Here is a 27,720-nt window from a genome sequence, read left to right on the forward strand (position 1 = left end):
ATGGGCCGAGGCGAGCCGAGGCGGGCCGAGGCGAGCCGAGGCAAGCTGTTACCAGCAGTGGAAAAACGCCATAATAGTGACTTTATTTGGTAACGTGTAGGATTTAAGATCTTTGGTGCAGGGAAAGCAGATGCCTTTGTTTAGAACACTATCTCTAAAAGCAGGCTGGGGATCATCGATATACAGTACTTTACACAAATTATACAATATGTTATCTGTGTAATTTTTAGTAACAAACAAGAACAGTATTTTAACTTTCTGATGGTGAGCATCCATATAACCGAACCTGAAACAGGTTACAGTAGATCCACTGTTCATCTTTCAGGCTGCTGGCACTGTGGTAGTCCAACATTGATAATTAATCTACCATATTTGAAAAGCACAACAAGTCAACTCTTAATTCTTTTCAAACAAACAAACAAATTAGTTTTAGTCAGTAAACTGGCTTTGGGCGCACACTGTAGGTAGTATTTACAGCACCAGCTGGCACTGGTAAGAAGCAATCTAACCCTTGCTTTTTTGATAAAGCAATCAAAATACTCTGTGTTCAAATCCCATTTAGAAAGAAAACCTCTTAGTGGTTTTACTTTCCCAAAATACTGAAATACCATAGCCCCATGTGCTGCTTATGTAAAACATCTACTGTATAATCATTTCTATAAAGTTGACAAAAGTCTGTATAGGAGCTATGTCATCAATCAAACAAGTGTTTGTGATTTTATATTTTTGTTACCAACCTGCATTGTCAATTGCAAAATTAGGTCCAATGTAAGGCTGCCAATTATTTGTTCAATTAATCAATTATTTAATAGAAACATTAAATGCCTATCACAGTACCCTACAGCACAAGTGAAATAATTAAATATCTTGTTATGAACCCAAACAGTTCAAATTACTATAAATATTATAATGTAAGACCAAGAAAAGCAGCAATTTCCCACATTTAAGAACCAGAACAATAAAGTGTTTAAAATTAATCCAACTATTTTTTAAATTGATTATTTGTTCAAATAACTGCTATAGTAAGAAGAGTTTGTGTGTGCGTGTAATGGATGTAAACCTTGATGAATATCATCCCTAATCAGTTCAGTGTCAGACACACCAGTGCCCCGTAGAGACAACGCCCCTCCCATACCAAAGACACTTTCTAAGCGGCAACTAGGTCACTTGCAAGTAACATCTTCAAAAACAGAGGCATGTCACCATAAACCATATATGGGAAAATATGCAGCATCGGGATTCTGAACTGTAGTTTTGTTATAAAGCGCATTATCATCAGATCACTGTGAATTTATTGTTGTCAAAGTATTCACAGGGATTTGTGTCGGACATTGCCAAGTAGGTGAGTGGGATAATTATGTGTTAATTAGAACCAGGCCAAGACTTAAGGTGCTGGGACACCAAGCGGACGGCAAAGAACTAATGGCGATGAAGGCCGACTAAGCGTAGCTTCACGTCTCTTCACATTGCCTGTGTTAAAAAAGTTGCACTTGAACAGACAGCAAAGACTACAGTCAACGGCCAACTAGCATGCACATTCTGAACCTGTGTGAGAAGAAATGACTCTTTGTGCCAGCAGGATCTATTCGTCAGTCAAAATAGGGAAACTAGATACAGTATGTAAACTGAAATGATACATACAATAAAACAGCATTTGCCCTTCTGACTCCAGGAGTTGGCTAAGCTGATTGTCCATCTCCCGGACTGTCATCCTTTCTATCTGCAAAACGTTTCCCTGCAGTGGGGAAGCGGTAGACCAAGAAGCCCGCTGCGGCCGCTGGCTAGTTAGCTAGCTACACTGGACGCAAAAAAAATGAGTTGAACAAAGTTGTGCGTCATCTGTCAATTTCTTGCTTTCCTCACTAACGTTTTTCTTCTCGTTACCAGTTCGCTTATATATTTATTAAGCTCAATAGCCAATCAGATGGATTCCTCTCACCAGCATCTTACAACATGTCAAATCTGCCGAAAAAAGCCAATGAGGGTCGACAAGTTGCAACACTGTGTGATACGACGCAAAAACTACGGCATTGGATTCTCACCGTCAGACCAACGGCCGACAATCTCCTTGGTGTGTCAGCACATTTACAGTCACTGGAGTAAACAAACTAAACACTGCGAGAGAAGGTGTGACCTTTTTTTACTCTAAAGAAACATTTCTTCATATTTCATGAAAAGATCCATGTTGTGACACTTAATTATTCTAGTATATGTCCAATTGTGATTGATAATTGTTACATGGCTGCATTGCAGCACTACATACATATGCATTTAACTGACACATATGGGGAAGTGTGCCGGTAGGGTCCAGTGACTTGCTCAGTGGCTTCTCAGTAGTGTGGCTGTAGATAGTTTTTCCCTACAGACAGTGGTAAACAATTAATGCTTTTAAAACCTGAATTAGTTGTTTTAATGTTAGTGATATTAAAGTGAATTACATGAACAGGTCCATCTGGGTAACTTTAAGTAGGCAAGACTATTGGTACCTTGTTGGTTGGTTTTTCAGTTTAGCATTATTGATAGCAACACCTGTCTGGTTATAAAAGAATAAAAAAGGAAAATTTAATGATAACTGTTGAGCTAATGGATGTTCTCTCTGCAGGTGTCCACTTCAGCTGTCGACAATGATCACTAACTGCTGGCATAAACAAATAGAAATGTAATTCATTTAAAATATGGTCTTTAAGCTAAGCGGCATTGTTTGTTGAACTGCTTTGACTTTGATGACTTGAGCAGGATGAACAGCTTGTCCAGCCTGCAGGCACTAACCTTGTGCTCTCCACCTCCAATATTGTGTGGTTGCACCCCAGACAGGTGCATAGTTGCTGAAAATTTAATGAGCCCCAGGGACATGGTAGCTCCCTGATAGCTGGGCCCCATTCACTCTTCTCCACCACCACTCACCCTGTTGCTGTTTACCACCATCTCCACGGCGACGCACAGTAGCACCCAACCAGCGATAAGATAATGAGGAAAACAAATCGGTTTGAATAGATGGGCTGCTTTCTAGTCACTCGCCTCAGGTATTGTTCAGAATTGAACTTTGCAGGAGAGAGATAGCATTCTTGTTTCAAGGTTTATTACATGCTAATTTGTATGAGCAAGTTTTAAGAGGTAATTAGATGGCTCAGGATTTGTTCTGCTTGAAAAATCACAAGGACAACGTGACCCCCTCTGTTACATCATCACTAGTAACTGGCAGCCTATTGACAGTACAACATGATCAGAGGGTTACTGCACAGAGGTAACCTACTAATGCGTAGTTAACAGTAAACCAGCCCAACGTGAGTCTTTTGAAGACATTACACTAAACAAATGCTTTTAAGTTTTGTTTCTATTTCAGCCTCAGATATACCATTTATTTCAAGACCTCATACTTCCAAATTAGCTTTGACCAAACTAATGAAGGCTGGTGCGCTAGTTTGAGGATAAGAGCTTGGTACAAACAATTTTATATGTGACTACATGTGATCTATATCTTTATATAATCGGAATTTTTCATGACAGAAAATGCAATGATCTACAAGAGTTCCCTGAAATGTCTTGATACAACATTTAGACCAACCACTATAAGCAATGAAATGCAAGTAAAACTACAACTGTCACATCTACTCATTGGTTTGGTAAAAAAAAAGAGTCCTAAACATGAAAGGCCAGTGCTTGTAGGATCCACTGAGTTCATTGCACGCATTTAAAAAAAAAATTGTGCCCAGGTCAGAAGTCCCCTGTAAAGTATAGACAAGCCTCAGGGTAGAGGTCTTACCATGTTGTCCTCATTAAGCAATCAATCAGTCTTGTTTGTGTTACAATTGGAATAGCACAGATGCAGCTTTGTTTACCAATATTTTAGTGTTTGTTAGATTTTTTAAGATGCATCTGAATTGGTAGCTTTTTCACCGTCCACTCTAAGGAACTAAAACCAACAAGCTCGTGTGCTGCTGTGCCCATGCTGATAGCCATTGGTACACAAAAGAGTAAATAAATGAATGAAAGTGAGTGAGAGAGAGAGAGAGAGAGAGAGAGAGAGAGAGAGAGAGAGAGAGAGAGATTATGTAATCAATTAGTGTAAATCTTTGGCCAAGCCATAAATTCCACATGCAGTTAAAAAGGGTAGATTCACAGGATTTTATATATATATATATATATATAGAGAGAGAGAGAGAGAGAGAGAGAGAGAGAGAGAGAGACTTATTTAGTCATATACTTTTGTCACATTGCTTGTTGACAGAACAGATGTTGTAGCAGGAGTACTGTATGCCTTAAATGGATTTTACAGTGAAGGATAAAAATACTTCAGTAGCATTCATTTCCTTAACCTTCAAAAAAAGATAAAGTTCCAATAGAAGACCGTATGAAAGTTAAAGGATTAAGATGGATGTATTTTTTAAGAATACAGCTATGCTCTTGATTCTTCTCTGAAGGTAATTTGTGTTGATAAAATTAGAAGAAACTTATTATGAGCCTCTAATGTCAGCCAGAGGCTTATTGTGTGTCCATGTAGCAGCTCACAAAGAGGTTCAATGTTATCAAGCCATGACTTGTTAGTTGGCAGTCAGCATTAGGTTTAGACATGGAGAATAAGGGGTGAATAGGTGAGTAGAGTTTTTCACTCAGCAAATGGATTTTCTTCAGCACTAATCTTCTTAATAACTTCTTGGTACAGATTGAGTAAAAACAAACAATGTAACGTGCTATTTTGAGGTGCTTTCAAACAGAGGGCCCACAGTATTACAACTGTAGACTTTGTTTTCACGTTATGTCTTTAATTTAGACTGACAAGTAGGTCCATAGCAATACTTGTAGAAAAGAAATATATAAAAATATACATTTACAAAACATGTAATTTTAAGAATTTGTAAGCAAGCTGTAATGCCAGTGTTTTCTGAGTTTAGATGAGAATCGAAAGCAGCTCTTCCCAGGACTTGTTAGAGCCTCTATGATCCTATTTTCTGACTCATCCAAATGACACAAATGAATACAGTAATTGCCTCATTAGTGCCTTGTGTGTAAAAGCACCAGCATCTACAAAAAAATTGTCTGGCACTATGCCATCTGGATGCCTCAATGCATCATTATATGCCGCAGTGAGTCTGTGTAGACCACTTTTTCTGTAGCTCCACCGGAAACGATTGCAGAATGCATACTAAACTTGCAAAACTTGTTAAAACCTTAGACGGAGCAAGCCTCTATAAATGGGTGCCCGCTCTACCAACTGAGCTATCTGGGCACCCTTCAAGTTCAAGAACTCATTAGACGAAGTGACAATATGCATTGGTATTGAGCTAAACACAAGGCTATTTCATCTAGTTTTGATTATGTGTAGCACCAGTGGGAATCATACCCTAATCCCCTGAACTGTTCTACTGACGTGGGACCACATTAAATGTCCCTGTGTGTCTCGAAATGTTTGTTGTCTGTGTTTTAACGTTGCCTTTGTGTAGCTTTTGGGCTCTCCTGTTAACAGTTAAGTCTCCTGTTAACAGTAATCTCTAAAATATACTGATAAGAGCTGCAGATTATTTAATCACTACATTTCCATGATGAAATATGTCAAACTTGTGTTAAAGAGCATAGATTCTCCCACAACAGTATTCATTATTTAGACAAGAAAACCACTGAGAAGCTGACAAACCTCCATCAGGCAAGAAGACCATTAGTGTGACATCAATTACTCTGCTAGTAATAAAGACATCTTTTGTCTTTGTTACCGTGTACATGGGGTGAAGGGAGGGGGCAGTGTACAGACAATTACTGGGGTAAATTACTCAGGAGCTGAACTACAAATATATATCAAATGTCTGCTACTTTAGTGTTTTTTTTCCCTTTGAGTGACTAAGTGAATGACGAGGAAGCAACCCTTGTGCCACTTGCTAGCTCCGTCGTCACACAAGGCTAACCTCTTTCTGAGCTTTTTGAAATCCACACCTGTTCTCCAAAAGTACTTCTTTAGTGGTGTTCAACCCTCTTAACTTTGGAGAGTGCCAGGCAGCGTGTGCTTTTGTTAGAATCATATTGCTCTTACCTTGAATACACTCAACTTTGTCATTCTCACAAAGTCTGTGGTTAGGATTAATGACAAATGTATACTTCTCTTATGCAGGCCCAAGTGAGCAGGTGAACCTCAGTCCACTTTGGTTACACTTATAAATTATGAACAGGTCTGCCCACTTCCTGATGACAGAACCGTTGATTACTTCCCCTACTTACTTCTTTCTTACTTATTTTTGAAATATTTAAAGTGTGCTTGTTTTCGTCTAGACTTCAATTGTTTATTCTAACGTTTTAACTGAGACAAAGCTATGCCTCAAATATATCCATTTCTGACAATTCGATATACACATTCTTACTCAGAATAGGACCTAAATGATCATAAGCAGATACAACCTTTCACGTTAAGATTTGGACCAGAAATGTTGTCATACACGTTATTTAATGCAAGGTCTTTTGTCACCAGAGTTTTGGCCTTGAGCCACATTCTTTACAACGAAAGTTTGGCAGGGTCATGTTTGTGTCTACAAGATCAACCCGTCCACTTAAGCCCTGCCTCTTATTTCCTTTACCTTCTACGCTCCTCTTTACCTACTCAGTTGGTCTTAACCACTGGCACGCCTTCGTTAAGCATGAAGCAAGTCGGGCAAAGCCAGCGGAGTCATAATCCTCTTAAGATACTCATTGCTCATTTGTCAGGGTCCAAAAAAAGCGTACTCTTATGGGATTTAGTGGGAAACCATTCCCTCTCTGACCTCTCACTGTGGCTGAATAGATCTGGGACAAGGAGGGATACAGGCATTGGATGGGCTTTTACATTGGAGGCGTGGCTAAGGAACTTTGGAAATCAGAGAGTGGGATTTGGTTCAACGTCACTGCTGTCTGCTCTCAAAATAGCCCTATCTTGACAGGATGTTTTCCTGTCAGTTACCTGTGTCCTTCAGACTACGCTGACACATCCAACCTTTTGGATGAATGTGTTTCTGTGATCAGACCCCTGAAATAGTATAAACAATGAATTGATAGCAGTGTCTGTAGATGTCTTGTCTGGGATGTGTTGTCATCAGCTGCTCCAACAACAAACTGAGACTTTGGGTGGAAAAACAAAAGTAAAAGCTACAGAATAAAGAAATTTATTTTTACATTTAGAAATCTCCATTAACAGTATTCATTCATATTTGGTTTGCATTCTGAGCAGTTTGCTATAAAGATTGACCAGGTACTGCTAAAAACAAGTAATCTGGTTACGGGCCCATGGTGGGCTGCCACTCCGCTAATCTCATGCTAACTTGGTACTATGTTTCTTGGCCATAGGTCCACTTTACAATATCATGTGTTTTGGTCTCAAGGCAGAGCCGTCTCATTGTTAAAATAGCCAGAATCAAAGCCTGGTAAAACAGAATCTTTTGAATAACAAATTAAATGGGTAATTTTCACAGCAAGCACAAACTACAATAATTAAGTGACATAAGTTAGTAAATGTTACTTTCTAGGCACAAAAACAGAGGCAAACTGGTGTTGCTCAGTGTATGGTTTTGCATTCAATTTAAATGTTGCATTGTAATTTGAAACCAAGGCTCTCTTTAGTTTATTTGGCCTGAAAAAAATTGCTGTAAATAATCCATACATCCATTCATTTTATTTAAAATATATATATATATGCTATATGTACAAATAACATTTATTTTATTCATACTTAATTTGCTTCTGTATTTAAAGCTAAAGATACTTTACAAAATAGTATGTGAGACAACTGTGTGTGTGGACATTAAATCAGTAAAGCCTTCATCCAGTCATGACTATTTGTAACCCGGATATCATAAAGCTCAATCACACAACCCAAATTCCAATGGGTTGCTTTTAAAATCCAGAATGTTAAGTATGTGTGTGCCAGTAGATGTTATAGATGCAGAGAACAGGTGGGAATAACTCTTCTTTCATTCCAGTTTTGTGATGGATAAAGAGGCTGCAACATACAACTTACATTAAAGATATTTTGTCTCCATGTGTCTTAATGTTACAGTTTTATTTTCCTACAGCGTTGTCAACTCCCAAACTAAGAATGGTGCCACGCCGCTCTACCTGGCCTGCCAGGAGGGTCATTTGGAGGTCGTCCAGTACCTGGTCAAGGATTGTGGGGCGGATCCGAGCATCAGAGCCAATGACGGGATGACACCTCTGCATGCTGCTGCCCAGATGGGCCACAACACTGTCATCGTCTGGCTGGTATGTTGGGATGTCAGAACAAGTATCGTATACAAATAGAGTTGATTTATTCCTTGATCCACATCCCTTTCTAAATACAGTTAATGCAGTTTCATATTCAAAATGACTCTTTATTAACACCAGAAGAACTTTCTTGCATCATGCATCATGTTTAAAAAATGTGTCCTGACTATGTTTTTATTGAACTGTGAAGGCAAAGTTGTTATACCCTTTCCCCCAAAAGCAGCTTTCATTAATTCCTAATGTTTTAGAAGATTACTTGATGAGATGAGAATAACTCATATCATTATGCTTCCTCCTTTAGATGAACTGCATAGAGATCGGCCTGACAGACAGGGACAGTGACGGCGCCACGGCCATGCACTTTGCAGCCAGTCGTGGCCATGCAAAGGTGCTAAGCTGGCTGCTGCTGCACGGCGGAGAGATTGTCACTGACAACTGGGGAGGGAGCCCGCTTCACGACGCTGCAGAGAACGGTGAACTGGAGGTATGTTTTGTTAGTTTTTTCCTTCTATAGTGCTCTATACAGGTGAAACTCAAACAATTAGAATATTGTGCAATAGTTAATTTATTTCAGTAATTCTACATAAAAGGTGAAATTAAATATTATTTAGATTCATAACATGCAAAGGGATATATTTCAAGCTTTTATTTGTTATAATTTTGATGATTATGGCCCACAGCTTATGAAAACCCCAAAATCTCAGAAAATGTTAACATTACTTGAAATCAAAAAAAAGAAAAGAAATGGATTTTAAATACAGAAATGTTGGACCTTTGAAAAGTATAATAATGCAAATGCACTCAGTACTTTGTTTGGGCCCCTTTTGCCTGAATTACTGCCTCAATGCGGCTTGGCATGGATGTTATCAGCCTGTAGCACTGCTGAGGTGTTATGGAAGACCAGGATGCTTCCGTGGCGGCATTCAGCTCTTCTGCATTGTTCTTTTTTTGAATTTGGGGTTTTCATAAGCTGTAAGCCATAATCAAAGCTATGGAAAATAAAGGCTTGAAAGAGCTCGCTTTACATGTAATGAGTCTATATATTAGTTTGACCTTTAAGTTATATTACTGAAAATATTATAATATATAATATTCATATATTCATGTAGGAGCATTATGATTATCGCTGCTCACATATCCATACCAAGTCTCACATGTAACCATCCGTTTTGAATGAATGGCCTCCAACTTATGGTTTTACCACCGCTCCGACCATATACTTTGACTAACCTTTTGTCATGTCAAGTCTGGTCAGTCTGCTTTTTCAGCACAAGCTTGATGTATTAAACATGGAGAGATTTGCATTTTTTGCACATTGTTATTAGCACTGCATAAGAAGGGTTTGAAATTGAACTCAAAGGATACTGATCAAAACTTTGAAATACAGGGTGCTTGCCCAAGTTTTGGCATTTTGGCAAGAGAGAACATTATTAAGAAGCTAACAGACATGAGTCAATATGGCAACACAAAGCTTTCTCTGAGAACAAGCAGCTTAGTCTGGCTTCCACTTGGCACTTGACAGGGAGGTTTCCAAACAGATGCTTTAAACTATTCAAAGTGTATTTTGATTACCAGAATTGCTTTGTATTAACAAAGAAGTGGAAAGTTTCCCCCATCATTTAGAAACAAAGCATATCAACCCTACATTAAGTGTTCAGATTATATGAAGCATATTTCATGTCCTGTTATCTAGATCAGTGATTATATTATTTATGAGCAACACTGTGTACATATGTCCGTGAAATAGATTGTCAATTACTAATCAGGTCATATTCTGCATCCACCTAGTGAGGATCTTATAACTAATTCAAATGTACTTTTGGATATTTTTATTTTAATAAATGTAAATATAACAAATAGTTTTACAATATTTTTCTCTTGTATACTTGGTAAAGTTCTGTATTGTAGTATAAATTTGCAAAAACTAGAATTTATGTCAACACTGTGGTCTACATCTAAGTTGTGTAATTATTCACCCAATGCTTTTAACTTTTCCCCAGAGCTAATCATTTGGCAAGTTCTTGTGCAAGTTAGATTTACTATTACGGATTTTAGCAACATTTTATCTTTTCTTTTGTCATTTCTGACTTTTACCACCTTCTACGTTTCTATCATGTCACTCTCCAGTGCTGTCAGATCCTTGTGGTCAATGGTGTGGACTTGGGCATCAGGGACCAGGATGGATTCACAGCAGCAGACCTGGCTGAATACAACGGCCACTCCCAGTGTGCCAAGTATCTGCGCACTGTGGAGAACATGGTAAGAGAAACAGCTGTGCATTCTGACCAACTCTACCTTCCCTTTGGACGGGGCCAGACCTAACAGGATATTATCAGTGAGGATCAAAGTATGTTAATTTATACAAACTTTACATCCCATCTAAGAAATAAACATTAAGTAAAAAGAAACATTAGGTGTAGATAGTTTAGTCTATCTTGATTAAATCATCGGCTGCCCCTTAAAATACTTTGATTTTATATCTAATAATATTCACATTAACAACAATACAACATTTAATTGATTTTTACATAATAAACAATATCTCAAACTCTACTGATTGGATTTTCCTTTAACTTGACTGAAAGATGTGCTACTTGCTCTTTAACACCAACTGCAGCCCTTCAGGTCAGTGGTTCCCAACCTATTGGCTGGGACCCCAAATGTTGCGCTGGACAAATCTGAGGGGGTTACAAGATGATTAAAGAGCTACAGAAAAGAAGAAAAAAATATATGTTTATTTTTTTCCTCCACTGTTTTTGCTATATCTGGATTTTTTCATCTTTGTAAAGCCAAATATCCAATTGAAACTATCGAAAAAGCAAAGTCACTTTGGTTGAACTGTTCATAACTATCTGTGTGCAGATAGTTTGTAATTTACGCCCACACTAGCGACATAACCGGGTGACATGGTCATAAATAGTCTTCAAGATTTGGAACCACAGTTTTTGGTGCTTCCCTTTTTGTTGAATGTCTCAGACACTGCTTCTAGGTTAGGTTCTTGTCTAACTTGGGGACATATGTCTTATCAATTTGTATTTTGGAAAACTAATTGGTGAAATGGGAACTCAAAACAAAAAAACATACAGCATTTGTTCAAGGCAGAGAACATTCGTGAAGCATGGCATGTGAACTGTAGCCTTGTTTGTTCAATAAACAGCACCAAAACCCAACTTTCACTTCAGTCCAGCTCTGCATGAAATAATGAGTTATGTCTACTGTAGTGATTACATCTTCCACAACCAAACTATGGTCCAAATTCTGTGTTGTATTAGTCAAACATCAGATTTTTTATATTCTAATGATAATTAAAAACTCAAATTCTTCCATAGTTGGTCCCCCAGAGCCAAATTGCAACCTTGGAAAACAGAAGACCGTCTCTGCGCCAACATGTTTTTCTCTGCTAATTAGCAGAGCTATTAACATTTGATTAACAGCGGACTCCACAGCTTCAACCCACTGGTCTCCCCAAGCGGCCAGAGGAATATTAACTCCTCCACACTGAACTCTCTTTGGTGTGTGGGAAACATATTTCCTCCCTCTTGTACTCTTTCCATTAGGGACATGCAGGCAACTGAATCCTGCGCTGTGGGAAAAGCAGCGGGCCCAGAGCTTTTTTGATCAGCTGTGAGAAGTTTCATTAGTGTGCAGTAATTAAACTCATAATGCTGTTCTCCTCATGTTAAGCATCAGGGAATGAGAGGAAGTGAGATTTAAGAACTGATGAATGTATCCATTGTGTAATGACGCTGTATCGTTTTGAATCTAAATTAAATTTACCAGACATGTTTTATTAATTACCAATTACTTAAGAAAGAATTAATAAATTCATGGTTTTGTTGTTTTTACTTCTGTGGAAATCATAACCACACCTTGGGCAGTTCAACAAACCAATATATTAATGCTTGTATTAATGAAGTTCCTCCTCTGATAGAGTGTGGAGCACCGTGTTTTGTCTCGGGACCCCTCAATGGACCTCGAATACAAGCAGCCGGACTCGGGCCTCTCGTCCCCAAACACCACCATGCCCCCTGCCAACCAGGCTGCACACTTTGACATCAGTTCACCATCAAGCTCCCTGTCCAACTATGACTCAGCCAACTCCAGCCAGTCCAGCACTGGCGAGAAGAGGAACAGTTTAACAGTGGCACGAGGCCTGCCCGCTCAGCTGAACTCAGTCTCACAGACAGGTCTGCAACGCATGAAGTAAAAATTAGAATTTTCTTTTTATAAGGTGAACCAACAATGTGACTAGAATATAATACAACAAAGGATGACTAGCTCAACAGTGAAATGTATTTTTACCAGCTAATAATCAGAAGGTTACTGTAGGTGAGACAGGCTTGCAGTCTTTAGTCATTTAGCCATACATTCTCGACTGCTGTTACTTGTACATGCCAAATGTAGCATCTTAGCAATTGGGAACCCTCACTTGTTTACTGAAGAGAAGCTGACATGCAGCAGTTCGCCTCCTTTTGATATATGTCATAGGTGCATGGTACACTGGTGCTGCACCCTAGTGGTCTGTGTGCAGTTAAGTTTGTTTTGGATGGGCTGGACTGATATTAGAGTAACTCATGTTTCTCATTCATGTTTACTAGTATTAAGATAAGCAAGCAGAGTAAATGTTGAGAGGGTTTCTTAATGCTTTGTTTTGTTAATTGAACCATGTCTTTGTTACAGGTGCATCAGAGTCAGCCATTTCAGACATGCAGGCGTATATGGACTTGCTAAACCCAGACATTGGCTCTGACATACCCAAGAAGAATGAGATACCTGCGGATGCAGACTCCAAGCCCCCACCACCACCAACCTATCCACCCCCGCCTCCTCCACAGTCTCCACCAGTGCTCCCTCCACCCCCGAGCTTCCCAGCACCACAGCACCCTCAGGAGCCGACATCAGCTGAGTTCTTGAAGGTGAAAAGCAATTTACGACACGTGGACAGCAACACCGGCAAGACAGAGGTAAAGACTAAGGCAGCAAGTGCCTGCTTGAGCTCAAATGTTTAAGCAGTTTTAAGTCGAGCCTCAGAGCTGTGCAAATATTTCTTAATCTAGAAGGAAATCTCCTGACAATTACATGTTTAATTAGATCTTAGTTTGTACTTGCCCATCAAACAGTTTTATTGTGCAGAATTAGTTAGTAAAGTGTCATGTGACATAAGTGATAAAAATCCTAAAAGAGCAGAAGCATCAGGGTGTTTTGGATAAATTGATCATTAGCTACAATTTTCCCTTGTGTCTCATCAGTTGGACTATTGCTCCAGTTGGGCTATTGCTCTTGTGTAACAATGTGCCTTGTCTGGGTGCCTACAATGATGTTATTGTGTTGGCATGGCTAACAAGGCTAACAAAAGATGCTCATTACCGTGGCATGCTTGACAAACACAATGGTTGTTGTGATTGGTTTGGTCTTAATTCCACTAATTAATCTGGCTACAGATCACTCATAAGTGCTTTAAAAAACAGACAAGGAGCAGCAATTATAATTGGCTTCAGCATTAGTTTCAGTGCTGCTTTTGGTGGTTCAGTGCTGTGAAGTACATCAAAACTGGTTGTGACGTTTTTGAAGTTGGGTTGTAATTATAACAAATAACCAATTCAGGAGATCACTTTAACCTCATGAAAAATGTATCTCCTTGTTGTTGCCATAAGTTCCAGTGAGGAAAGTCTCTGTCCAATCCAATAAACAAAGTTGCATATTTTTCAAATAATCATTGTTTTAGTATTTATTTTCTGCAAGTATAACAGAAGCAAAATAGTGTTTGAAATTATCTTTTCTTGTTGCATAATGTTTTGTAGCAACATCTCGAGATCAGCCTGATTAAAAGGTTGTGAGTGCAATTTTGTTTTATCTTAAGTCAGGGAGCAGCAGAACCAGCTGAGATAGATATATATATATATACATATATATATATATTAAAAAAAATTTGCTCAGACAGAGGCTATGTGGTTAGATCTGCTATGCAGTTAGTTGTTTGTCAGTTGCTGTTATAATGTCCACACAGGTAGCAATAGTGTCTTGTCTCCAGGGTAAGCTCTGTGTGTGTTTGTGTGTGCACGCATACGCCATCAGCCATATGGGGGAGGGTTTTTAATTAGTGCCACCCCCTAACCTCTCTGTACCTAGGTGACCAGCATGGGCCTCGTCCTAATTAACAATTTAACAAAAGCCAGTGCTCAGATCACATGCATGCACATTGCGTGTGCGCAAGCACACACACCAAACACACACACACACACACACACTTCAGTTCACAGATCAGTGTCTACCATATACATTGGGGAAACAATCTACCTTGGGCGCTGTAGTGACAGGGAACAGTAACTTCATCCAGGGATACAGCTGATCAGATGGACCAATCTAGCAACATGTAGACTGTTGGTGTGTAGAAAAGATATTACTACAAATGTTGTTGAACCAGTTGAAAATACAGGAAATTTCAGGCTTCTATATTTCACAGTTTTTTACTCCATAGGCTTCTTTGGTGCGGCTTCTTTTCCTCATTTGTCTGCATTTGCCTTGACTGAAGTCAAATGTTTTGTGTGAAGCAGCCAAACAAATGCCTGCTTTGCCTCTCATGTTTTGTATTTCAAGTCCCTTCATAAAACTTGGACTTTGAGATCGCATCTGCGATTAAGCTATTTTCCTGATAATTCAGGGCAGTGAATGCTACAGTATCCTAATAATCCTAAAGCCTGATAGATTTGATTGCAGTCAGCCATGGTGAGGGCAGCACCTGGGTCTTTGTGTTTTGCAAAAGAGGCACTGGGGCAGGGTCGGGGAGTGGTTGGTCTGTGGGCTTTTGGTGACATCATTGCCACTGCTGTGGTCGGCCTGATAGGTTATTGATGAAGCTTCTGGGTAAAGTGACCGGGCAGGTAGAGTGACAGGCACAGCACTGAGCAGATAGGAGGTGACACTCTGGATTTGGTGACAGGTACTCTCTGTGCTCCGCTGACATTTGTGGGTGAGGCTCTATCCAGACTGTGGGAGAGTTGCAGGAGAGAACTCGTTGCGCTAAGGTAAGCTTATCAGAGGAGTAAGAGACCTTTGTTTTTCACCAGGCAGAAGTGATGTCATGTAGAAGTTTGTGCTGCAGATACAGAAAATGTATTATGAGTTGCTTTGTGTATTTTGGCAAATCTCCAGGTGCTGTAGCTGTTTGAGCTGCTCTATGGTTGAACAATGAATGTGCTGTACTTTCCTTTGTGTGCAAACGTTTTAATCATTTTAAAATGGCACCAACAGCCTAATTGTGTATGACCTTTCATTATCTGAGACTTTTGCATACTACATGTAGATGTGGTGAACCATTTCAAACCACAGCGAGGCTAAACAACCTTTGATAATGCATACAAAAAAAAGGAAATATATATATTGACAATGACTTGTTGCTGAAAGACCGATCCGTATAATGGGGAGAAAGGCAGACTGGCTGTGTTCGTATGTCTGTGAGGGAAGGGAGGAGGGCAGCTAAAATGCTTTGTACATTTGCTTTTGTTGACCCATGTCCCTGGAGGATGACAATCAAACCATCTGGAGTGCTCCCCTGCTCACATTACCCTCCCAGCTGATGAGTGCTCAGGCACCATTTCTTTGACAGCAGACATGAGTCAACAACACTAAACAGTCTTATAAGAACTCAGAACATGACACCACAATTGAGGAGAGGTCAGTGGTCAGCCATCTATTATTTTCGCTTACGTTAACAATCAACATCTGCTTGACGTCTGAGGTCGATGTCTGGAATTTGTGAGAGGTCATGGTGTCGGTAAGCATTAAAATGTAAATTAATGCAAGTCTAATGCTGATCCCTGGATTTGAAAGGCAAAGTAACTATTTTTACTATGATACTAGGTAATGATTGTAATTAACTTCCAATGTTGATTCTTGAAAAAATATCAAGTGAAAAGGGGCTGCTGCTTTCATATTTGCACACCATTCCACACTGTTGGAAAAAAGTAATGCCTATATAAAGATGTAATGAAAAAAATGTTTAGCCAAGTACTACATGCAAATGAAAGGCTTTTTGCATTATGAAAATGTAGCCACGGCTAGACCTGAAGGCTTCTTCATGTTAGTTATTAGGTCATCAAAATGCAAGGTGAGCTTATCTACTGCTAATGCCTGGTTACATACAGTCTCACACATCTATTCTCAGAGTAGAATACAGTTAAAACTCTCAGACTGACATGAGTTTGATATCCTGCCTTTACAGGTCCAGTTGTGTGAGATCTCTGCTCTGTTAGAGCAGAAAATGAGTGCTCATTTAAAAGGGCCAAATTAAGTGATATCTGACATGTGTTCTCTGGACAGAAGTATCTTTCTTACATTGGTGCAAAAGCCGCATGTGAACTCTTATGTTCTGTGTCCCTGCAGTCTACAAGAAAAACTGCTAATGTTTTACTAGAACTGAACTAAAGCTTTATGTTATTCAAATAACATTGCTTTGGTCACACGAGAGGGCTAATCTGGGAACAAAAGCTACTAAGTATGTCCTACAGTGTGTTGACCCACACATGATATAGCATGGTTTAACCATAATAAAACCACGTCCTGCCATTGACCACCCAGTAATACTAAAAGTAATCGGTTTGTCAACCAAAGATGAATGGCGATGGAATGTAACTAAGTACATTTACTCAAGTAATTTATGTAACTACAAATTTGAGGTACTTGTACTTTGAGTGTTTTCTTTCCATGCCACTTTCTACTTCTACTCCATCACATTTCAGAGACAAATATTGTGTTTTTTACTCCACTACATTAATCTGACAGCTTTAGTTTCTAGTTACTTTACACATTAGGATTTTTCCACACAAAACACATGAAGTTAATAAAATACAATGTTCTATTATTAACAAAATAAGGGCCTACAAAAACAACAGAGATGAGTAGCTGATTAAACACAGAACTGTTTAGATTGTTTTCAGTTTGTAAAATGTGAGGATGTTTACTTTTAATTTTAATACTTTAAGTACATTTTCCCAGTGGTAACAGATATTTTTACAGCGTGGTATTAGTACTTTAACTTAAGTAAAGGATCTGTTTACTTCTTCCACCACTGGTTTGCAATTATAATCATCATTTTCCTCCGGTTTAATTTCTTTGACTTTTCTTTTTTAGGAATGAATACAAGATAAATTGTATTACTATACAAAATGTAACTACTATGTTTTGCAAAATAAATCCTCCAAATACCCTATTTCATCTCCCATTTCCTGTAATGAAATGTACTACCTTGTCTTTTGTAGCTAATTTCACTTTGGGCTGCAAATAAGGATTATTTTCAGTACTGATTAATTTGCCGATTGTTTTGACTATTTTATCTATTTATTTTGTATGTAAAGAAGGTGATGTCTTATCCAAATAACAGTTGAAAACCCAAAATATATTCAGTTTATCATATAACATTTTTTAACATTTAAGGAGTTTAAACTAGGGAATGTTTGGTTGATATCAAAACACCAATCAACTAATCGATTAACAGACATTCATGTCTAAATGGGCTAAAGTTTAATTTATCATATCTGGGCTAATAAAAACTTGATTTGAAAAACTAAAAGCTAATGATTAGGTTAAACCAAACATTCTTCTCACTGATTTTGTCATCTGTTAAGCAACTGACTCCTGGAGAAAACCACAACAAACTGCGGCGTGTGGATTCAAACAGGAGGTCAAGGAGCTTCAGCAAGCAGCCCAGCACTGGGGACTACTACAAGGCCCTGGGCAGCGACACAGCCGAGCCCCGAGGGAGCAAAGGCATGGCACCCAACGAGGAGGTAAGCCACATCTCTGATGTTTATGACATTAATATGTGTGGAAAGGTTACCACAACAAAGGGTCTATATTTTTCTGTGTCCACCCTCATTACCATTAACCAACAAGCACTGACCTGAGGACTGAAAAGAAAATGCCACCCTTCTTTAAAAGTTGTAAATGGTAACTGGTTTGTTATATTTCTCATGGTGGTTAATGAAAAGACATGTTGAGACTGCATTACTTACTTTTAATAGGACATTTGCTGCATTTTAATTGACGTTTTATTATACTAATACATTTTTATTTTATCATTTTGGTGATGATTTACACCGTTTTCTGCCAGTCATCGGACCTCCACTAGGAAATAATCTTTTCAATTTAGTTTACCTAACAAACCTAATTGTCATGTCCTTTTGATAAGGTACAGATTTGTTTGTTCATCAGGGCAGCTGCTCATTTCACACAAGGCTTGATATTGTAAAGACTTTTTAAAGATCAATTATAACATGGATTGGAATGTACTTTAGCATGCACTGCTATAGTGTTTGTAAAATTGACTAACAATTAGTATATTGGCTGTAACTCTAATGGATACTGGTATAGGGTTTGTAAAAGGTTAAAATACTGTGCACTGGTTGTACTGTTTGGGGTTGTGTGGGCTCCTTATAAGGTCAGGGTGAGGTTTAGCTGATTGATGCTGTGGCATTAGGTTACCGCAGTGACTGCACTATTTGCCTGTGCATTACACCACACAGCAGGTTACCTCGGCTTTTGTTTGCCACCTGATGCAAACTTCTCCCTCATTTCCATTGCCTCGAGTCTCCACCCTGTTGTGTAAACTGTTCAATAAGATACAATAGAAACAAACTCAGGACAATTGCAGACAAGAGATCACTTACATTAAGTCACCAATGACAAGGGATCAATATCAATAAATGTTGTATTTTCACTTCAATTTTTTCAAAGTTAGCTTGTTTTAGTGACAGCTTGTGATATCCTTTGGATTTGTTAGTATTGGTATTATTGCATGCTCGTTATTTTATCTTTTAAGGTGGTTACTCTAAAAACAAGTCTTTAAGATCACGTTAAACAAATTAGTTTGAAAATGTATAAGGTATTTGTTCATGTTGTGAGTTGTAGGTTTGTATTTTGTAAAAAAAAAAAAAAAAAATACAAAATGTTATTTTAACCCTGACATTCAGGTTTCCTGTAAGGCTGTATTTTCTAGTATATCCTTTGATTCAAACTTCAAAATATGTAAAATATAATTACACCTTGTCATTTTTATTTGTATCAATATATAATAATAATAAAAAAAATTATAAGGTTTCTAAACAACTAATGTATTGCTGATTATTTTGGCTGTTTTGGTTCAAATAGCCATACAAACGGAAACCTCACAAACCATCTGTTGCCACATATCTGCACAGGCAGCTCAATGAATAGAGTCTGTTAGAATCTCATCAAAGTCCCTGGAGAGGTGTTCTTATAATCTCATGAGTATCAGTAGTGGGGGCTTTCTGGGTGACACAGGGTACAATCCACATTGAGCCAATTAAAGGCTCCGTGGGGCCTCTCCTGGTCTCAGAGGCACCCTAGCAGATGGGCAGCCAATCAACAGGAGCAACGGCACGTGCTGCCAAGAACCATCTGGAGCCCCACTCTCTCCCTTGCTCCCCTCCCCAACTCTCTGGGGGGTTTGAAAAGTATAGGGGACAACAATGATGAGCACGCGTCTGGAGAACTAAGGAGGGGCGGGTCGAGTTAAATGTCACGGTCAATTAACTTGCTTCCAAAAGAGTAATGGCACGCTTTCAGAGAGTCAGGCACGTGCAAGCTGGGGGGCGCAGGGCATGGGGGTTAAAGCACTATCACTTGCAGTGACAGATGGCATCTTCCCACTGTTTCCCTCAGTGTTTCCCCTAGAGATTAGGTCATATTAGCTCTGTTATTAGCAATAGGGTATTATGTCTTCATGAGTTGATTATGGCATGAGGCGGAGGGAGGACACAACTAATAGGGTCTGCATACATCTGTCACGGTCAACAGTCTTCATGAAAGAATGTAGTGCTCCCTTAGCTCAGTAGGAGTTTTAACTGGCATGCCTATGAAAGCAGGGAAAACAAATTCAGTCACCGTTACCTGTTTAATTGAAAAGTTTGAAGTAGTAAATTAACACTTTAATTTGGGTTTATTTTTCTTTAGTCAAAAAGGTATTTTAAAGAAGCAGGTGTTAATTGTTTAATGTCTTAATGATTTGTTAACTTAATTATACATGTAAACACATGACATCTGGCAAATGTAGTGCAAAATCACAGTGATTACCGGAGGCATACATAAAAGCTTTGGGATTTTAATTATCAAAGATGTTAATGTTGTTAAAGTTGTGAAATGATTAAGAGGTGTGAAATGATTAAGAGGTGTTAACATTTTATTAGACAATATCACAGTATGGGCCCCTGTCACATCACTGTTGTCAGTAACCAGATATTGGCTAAGAGAGTACAACAATGTGGTTGCTTGGAGAAAGTTAATGGGTATGACTGAATAATTCTGCTCCGTCCCTCCCTTGTCTCTGAACAGGGCTCTGTGTTATTGGAGGAGCCTACCGACAGCCCCACCCACAGCTCAGAGAATGGCACCACAGAAGAATCAGTTGCGCCCCCACCACCTCCACCTCCGCCTCCTCTTCCCTCAAGCAATCCGACGCCAATACCCCCTCCGCCTCCTCCATTGCCCCCGGAGACGCCAACCACCCAGAATTACTCTGCCAGCAACACCTCAACCAACCAGCGACGCCTATCTTCTTCATCAGGAAGTGAGTGTCCCTTAACTTTTTTTTCTCTCTATTTCTTCATTCTTTCAATATTTATTTCTCTCCATTTCCCACGTAGTTTTGGCACTAAAATCTGGTGAAATATATGCTTATATAAATAAAATGGGACAATTATTCATAGAAAGCAGAGCCCCTGGTATTAATGGGAACACTGTAATCTCACTGGTAAAGATACATTGAGTTTGACCCTAGCATCCTAAATAACAGATTATAAATTAATGATGTAGGGCTACCATTACCCTGAAAACTGGTTCATCCACTTCCGTAAGTGCCTTGGGCTGCCCTGGATTCAGCAGTCTGACAGTTTACATGTTGATCAGTCCATAAGTCTTTAAAAAATGTTGGAAAAAGTCCAATGACTTTCTCCAAAATACACAAGTCCTAGAATTTCACCTAACAAAGCTTTGGAAATTGAGATGTTGTTGAATTTAACTAGGCGTAAAAAAAATGGCAGATCCCTGTCAAAGTTTATCCAAAATTTGCCCAAGGAGATGAATGAAGTATCTATCTGTTCCAGATCATATAACTATTTCTCAGAAAATGGTAATACTAAGAATGCCTCAGAAAGATCTAATTAGTAATAAACCAAAATACACAATTAAGTAAACTATATAACAAATAACACACTTTAAAGAAGAAAAAGAAATCCACATAATTTTGCCCAGCACTTTCCAAACTTGAACCTTAGAGAAGATGAGGAAAATATTCCAAAGTAACACATGACATCACAAAAACTTGGAAAACAGATCTAAGATGGCTGGGCATGCAACAGGGGCTCCGATGTCAAACAGCAGTAGCATTAAGAATAACAACGGCTAAAACATGCAAGAAACAACAGTATGCTAATGCTGTTCCAAGTTTATTTTCCTCCCAATTAACCCCTTAATGTACATTTCTGTTTATCGTTTTACTGTTTTCTTTCATCGGCTCCATCTCCGACTGTTTCCTCTCTGTTTTTGTTTGTTTTCCTCCGTTTTTGCCTGCCATGGTCTGTCCTCACTGCTACTCTGTCAAGGTTGGGATATGTCTGCCTCTCAAAGAATTATGAAGAGTAAGTACGGACCACAAACCAGAGAGTCTTTCAACTAAATCAGTTCACTCATTGTACACAAATCCAATTTGGGGTGCACAATAGGCCTTTGTACTTTCCTTCTTATCATAAAATAAACCCCACCTGTGTCACCCTATAGTCGACAAGTGAACTCTAAGAAGTTCCCTGTGAATAAAAAAATAATAATTACCGGGTAACAAAGTAAGGATACAAAATTTATCAACAACCCGTCTGATTTCTCAAAACAGTGGCTGACCTGTTTTTTCTTACATTTTTTTACAACATAAAAAATGACCATCTTTCCAGTGGGCCATCACTAAATGTTCGAGTTTATTTAGCAATTAAGCTTTTTATTCTTAACAATTTTATTCTCATGTCAATACAATAAAGATAAATCAATACTTTTGTGTTTACTGTGGTTTGAACAAGTAATATTGATTATACCAAACTATTTTTCCCATAGCATAATTTTATAAATTAGTAAAGCAGCCACATAGGGAACAGATGATTAAAGCTGAATTGTGGTGAGATTCTTGATGGACACAGCATGTGAGGATGCTCATTATCTCAAAGAAAGGTTCGTGAAGGATCAATTACAGTACTGTATGAATTCAGCTTTGTGTTTTGGCTGACAAGCAACTCATAGCTCAATACACAACACAGATTTTTAATAAAGCAGAAATAGACAAAATAAATCAATTAAGCAGTAAACTGCTTGCCTCATGTAGGCATCTTAATGTTTAGTTCATAAAATATACAATTTTCTTACTAATTGTGCCCCACCTGCTGCCTAATGGTAGGATACCAATAAAATACTTACTGCTAAAAGGCAGTGTGTGCTTACTAATGGCGGGATTTGTGCTTCATTGTTAAATCAGGTCATAAACAGGCAGTTAGGTGGCCATAAAATTAAACTCCACTAACACATCTTAGGGCTTAAGATGCATTTACAACTTAAATGGTCCTTGTGTTGATGGTAACAAACCAGGTAGTGGATTGAAAATGCGGCTGCAACAATGAGATAGACATTCTCTTTTGTTTCCTATTGATCAACACAGGAAAGAGGATTGTACTTTTTATATTTTACAGGACACATATTTATCTGAAGTGCTAAGGAACAGTGTGTGCTTCATAATATGATTCGTTCTAAAGTCTTAAATCAGGTAATAAACCAGCAGTTAGGTGGTCATAAAATGAAAGCCGCCAACACTTCTGAGATCTCAAGATGAGTTTACAGCTCAGATGCTCATTGTGACGGCAACAAACCAGGTGGCTTTAGACCTTTAGAAGTTTCTTATTGTTTTCTATTAATTAACAGGACGAAGAGAATTTTACATCACAGGACCCATCTTTATCTGAAGTGCTTTGAAATAGCACAACTATTTACAGATGCAGCAGCTTGACTTTGACTTGAAACCTTTTGTCCTGTGATGTCTATTGTGAGGGCTATTTGTCAAATGTTCCTTACCTGTCACAGCTCCACCCTCCTTTACATTCACCCTGGCGGACCTGCCAAGTCCACACCCTTAAGCCTAAACAGAAATTAGCTACACACAACCTCTGACGCACAAATACTACAATGTATTCAAATAGCTACAAGTACCGCAACTTTAGCCTAGTGTAATATTTTGACTTTTACACATCTGATTGTGGAGAATCAAGCGTTTCTGAAACTCTGTAATGAAGATTTATGAGGGGAAATGATTGAAGGTAGGCTACATATATTGCCAAAATTAGAAATCTTTTTTTCCTGATAAAGTTACATTTTAAATACGAATATTTTTAGAAATGTTTGATAGCGTTCATTGCACCTGGCAATGGAGATCTATTGAACAATATACAGTATCTGTGAACTGACAGTGAACTAACTCTGGACAGCTGTCACATGTTGTCGTAAAGTGTGTCAGGTTTCAGTAGCCATTTCCTTTAAATCAGAAATGTTTTACAGGCCAAAGTTACAGTGTGTAACTGTACATTGTAAAAAAGTCAGGCGTGTCTGTCACCAGTTGCTTACTTTTCTTTTTTTTTAGTAAGTGTGAGGTGAGACTGTATGCATGTCATGAATGCGTGTATGATTTAATTGTGTCAGGTTTGCTGCAGTAAGGATTGGTCTGGTAGGGTGGACTAACAAGCTGGGGATTGAATGGTGACTGTGTGTGCGTGTGTCCATGTGTGCGTGTTAATTCCTGGCCGGCTTGCCAATGGCTCGCTGTCACTTCCAGTTACTGGTGATTCCTTTAGATTTCCCCCAACTGTGATGATGGGTCTTTAATAGAAAGCTGCTCTCTCTTCCCCAAGTGAGAGAGACAGAAAGAGGGAGAGCAAGGGAGAGTGAAGAGGGTGTCAGGCTAGCAAGGCTGTGTCCAGCTAGACTATTGTGGTCGCCTCAACAGGGAACATTTTTACGGAAGGAATTTTTTTTTTTTCATTCCCCAAGTAGAAAATGAGCGATCAATGAGGGACTAAGGATATTCGATTTATTGGAGGTTTACATTCACTAAAACAGGTGAGGTAGCTGTTGGCTCTTAGTGTGTTTGTGCCAACAATGTGAAATGTAAATGTTTTAAAACAGTGTTTAAGCTTAAAGTTTAGCTGCTATAAAAGTTAGTTGTACATTCCATTATCACAATTGATAATTAATCATCAATTGATTGATACTAAATCTTAAACATTTGTTGCATAAATGCAATTAAATAGCTACCATGGTATTTTTCCTCTGAAATATACATTTGTATTTGGTTTATCATGTGTTTATTTTCCAGTTTTGACAAACTAAACGTGGCCTCACATGTAAGCTACTTTAACGTTGCCTGCACTTTCTTCCATTTTGTTTGTCCCTAAAAAGTGAAAACCAAGTTCCCTTGTAATTGCATTCCCAACAGAAGAAGTATTAGAAGTATGCCTGAATTTGTTGCATTGTTCCCCATATAATCAGATTAGGGTCCATGGAAGCATGCATGCATTTTACCATAGACCTAGTTTAAAAAAAGTTAAAAGTTCAATAGTAGCTTAGCTGTGTATCGGTCAGATGACAGAGATTGTGTGCCTCCTCTCTTTTGGGTCACTGAAGTGAAACAATTTTGAGTTATCTAATCCTGGCTCACTGCAATTGTTGATTGATGCAACAGTTGCCTATGTGCTGTATTTGTATTGGTTATTTTGAAATGTCTTTGACATGTATTTACTGGAGTTTGGTAGCTGGAAAAAAATGTAATAATCAAAATTGTGTTACAGAAAGACATGTCTTAAGAAAACCCTGAACCCCAAGAGATTTAAAGGTAAATGCTAATCAAAGTAAACACACCTAAAAATTAAATTTATTTAGATTTTCCTTGAGAGACAGTGGTTTAGTTCAACATAATGGCCTCCCAACACTGTGCAACATGCTCCAAGTCAGCATTGTTACCTGCCTGATCGGATGAAATATTTAAACACTGAAATGCCACCCAACACTTCTCTCCCTCCCTCTTCTTCAGTGTCTCACTCTCTCCGTTTCTCTCTCCATCTATTCAGTCTTTACTACCTGGTTTCACTTTTCGGATCCATCCTTTTGTCTGCAGGCACAAAATCTTTCAACATGATGTCCCCCACTGGTGACAACTCTGAGCTGCTGGCAGAGATCAAAGCAGGAAAGAGCCTCAAGCCAACACCTCAAAGTAAAGGCTACACCACTGTCTTTTCCAGCAGCGGACCCACAGGCAACAATGTAGGTCCACAGCCTTCCAGTACTACTGACTACAAATGAAGAACTGGTATTTTGGTAATTTTAGAAATTCAGCAGTCACTCTGTCTTCATTCCTAATTAAGTCCGAGTAAATGTAAAGACACACAGACTAAAATGGATCCGCAAAATTATCCAAACCCATTAACGTAAGAGACGTGCATCTTGTGACACATCAACTTCACACAAAAATGCCTAATGTGGGTTTCTAACTGTATGTTTCTCATGATTTTGTGGTTACAGGTTTAAAAACAATCAAATGGTTACCAGTATTTTACACACCATGTTCTCTTGTCCATTGGTGTCTTTATTTTTATCAGGAAAACACAGCATCTCCACCAGAGACCCGCACATCTAGCCCACCTGCCAAGCCTTCATCCCCTCCACCATCCAATACGTCTGTCACCTCTCCACCCATTACCCCTAGTCCCAGCCCCAGTCCCACTGGCTCCGGTTCTGCCAGGACCATGTCAACCTCTTTGAGCTACGAGAAACTGTCCTCCAACTCTGTCATCAATGGGAACGGAGCTGGCACGGCAGGAGCAGAGTCAGGGCGGAAGATGAGCCTTGCAGATGTGGAGGCACTAGTGCCCACTCATGATGAACAGGGAAAAGCGATCCCTGAATGGAAGAGGCAGGTGATGGTGCGAAAGCTTCAGGTCAAGATGCAAGAGGAGGAAGAGCACAAGCGCAAGGTAGGCTAATGTTGCAAAGCTTTAGAAAGATCTAGAAGTGTTATTGTGTCTTAGCTATCCCATTTGTGGTCCAGTAAATCTAAATTGCTCTGTAACCTTGATTATATATGGCTTCATTTTGAAATAATTAACAACACAAAGGGGATAGCTGGTGCTTGGATTTAAGTTTTGTTTTTTGCGTTTTTTAACAATAAAGTTTGAATGAATGTGATTTTAGTATTCGTGCATGACATAAGTTAGCTTTATTTTTGACTGGTCAAATAGTGAGGGTCAAACATCCATTGGGAATCAAGACTACAAGTTTATTTAGCATCTATACCTTCTTGATAGCTAAAGGAGAGTTCATGTATTGTCAAATGAGCTGCTGCAAGGGACTTGATCACTTTGAGCCTTTTTGCAGTTTAATTGCTGTCACCTGCCTTATATGTACTTCATAATTCACTTATACTTCAGACCACATAATATGGCCAAAGAGATTCACATGGTTGAACCAAACTTTTCACAAAAATTGGATTATTTGGCTTCAGAATCAAATTATATCTACTAATGTAATAGTCACTGCGGTGTGTTAATATGTGTATTTAGTCAAGCAATTAATTAGTAATTCATAATTTAGCAATTTGAACACTTGTTAGGACTCAATGCAATACGTGACTGATTGACTGATTAATATTATATTTTAAATCAAGGAATGCAGTGTTAAACACCTAAATGATCCAGCAGGTAGAAATGTATCTGCCTTTTAGGGATGGTGAAATTTTTTTTCGTTTATTTGTTGAGAGGCAGGGACACCACTAGAACAACTGGCTGTTGGTCTAAAGTAGTAAACTAAGCTGAACATAAAGTATTTTAGTGATGTGTGTTTCCCTGTAAATGACACATTGAAAGATAACTATTAGTAATTGCATAAAACAGCATTGGACCTAACTAGTTTTAAATGTAGACAACCATGTACTCACTAATTTAACTTTTAAATAATTGTTTCTTTATTCATATCTATGCATGTTTCTTTTTTCATTTAAAGTCTTTGTAAATAGAATGAATGATACTCTTTGGGGTGCAGTGACTTGAATACTTGGCTATAATGCCCATCACAACATTAACACACTTGACCAAAGGATTCTCAGTGTGGGCTGATGTTTGGTGATGGAGTTTTGTGGCTTAAGTTCTTACATGCTGATTCAGTGGTGTGATGCCGAGCCTATTCACACTACCAGTAATTACAAAAATACAAAATACTTTCTTATTTTTTCTTTTTTTTCGAGGAAGATCATGATACCTTCTTAATCAGAAAAATCTTTGTTGCACTTTAGATTGACAGTTTCAACTCTGCTGCACCTTGAACCACATCCAGTGTGGTTCCCTATCACTGTTGGGTGTGGACTGTTGCACTGGTGCCAGAACCCAACAGTAATATAACATTGAAATAGGGCAG

General features: G+C 38.6%; 1 protein-coding gene and 1 long non-coding RNA gene across 7 annotated transcripts in view; one reads left to right on the forward strand and one right to left on the reverse strand.

Moving 5' to 3' along the window:
- LOC117947354 overlaps positions 1-15,282 on the reverse strand; it is an 18,341-nt gene extending 3,059 nt beyond the window's left edge. The window contains exon 1 of the long non-coding RNA XR_004657215.1: positions 15,269-15,282. This is a non-coding gene — a long non-coding RNA (uncharacterized LOC117947354). The remainder of the gene's footprint in view (positions 1-15,268) is intronic.
- The window catches only part of espn (espin), a 45,750-nt gene that overhangs the window by 4,802 nt on the left and 13,228 nt on the right, over positions 1-27,720 (forward strand). For 3 of the 6 annotated variants that reach the window (XM_034876127.1, XM_034876129.1, XM_034876131.1), the window contains exons 3-12: positions 8,028-8,214; positions 8,519-8,701; positions 10,345-10,476; positions 12,149-12,404; positions 12,898-13,181; positions 17,841-18,002; positions 20,566-20,800; positions 21,834-21,869; positions 25,430-25,575; positions 25,911-26,285. In XM_034876127.1, coding sequence (XP_034732018.1) covers positions 8,028-8,214; positions 8,519-8,701; positions 10,345-10,476; positions 12,149-12,404; positions 12,898-13,181; positions 17,841-18,002; positions 20,566-20,800; positions 21,834-21,869; positions 25,430-25,575; positions 25,911-26,285 — 1,996 coding nt within the window. The remainder of the gene's footprint in view (positions 1-8,027; positions 8,215-8,518; positions 8,702-10,344; positions 10,477-12,148; positions 12,405-12,897; positions 13,182-17,840; positions 18,003-20,565; positions 20,801-21,833; positions 21,870-25,429; positions 25,576-25,910; positions 26,286-27,720) is intronic. The other 3 variants (XM_034876130.1, XM_034876132.1, XM_034876128.1) reach the window with 2 other exon arrangements.

The sequence above is a fragment of the Etheostoma cragini genome, chromosome 7, assembly GCF_013103735.1.
Source record: "Etheostoma cragini isolate CJK2018 chromosome 7, CSU_Ecrag_1.0, whole genome shotgun sequence".
In the NCBI taxonomy this organism is placed as follows: Eukaryota; Metazoa; Chordata; class Actinopteri; order Perciformes; family Percidae; genus Etheostoma; species Etheostoma cragini.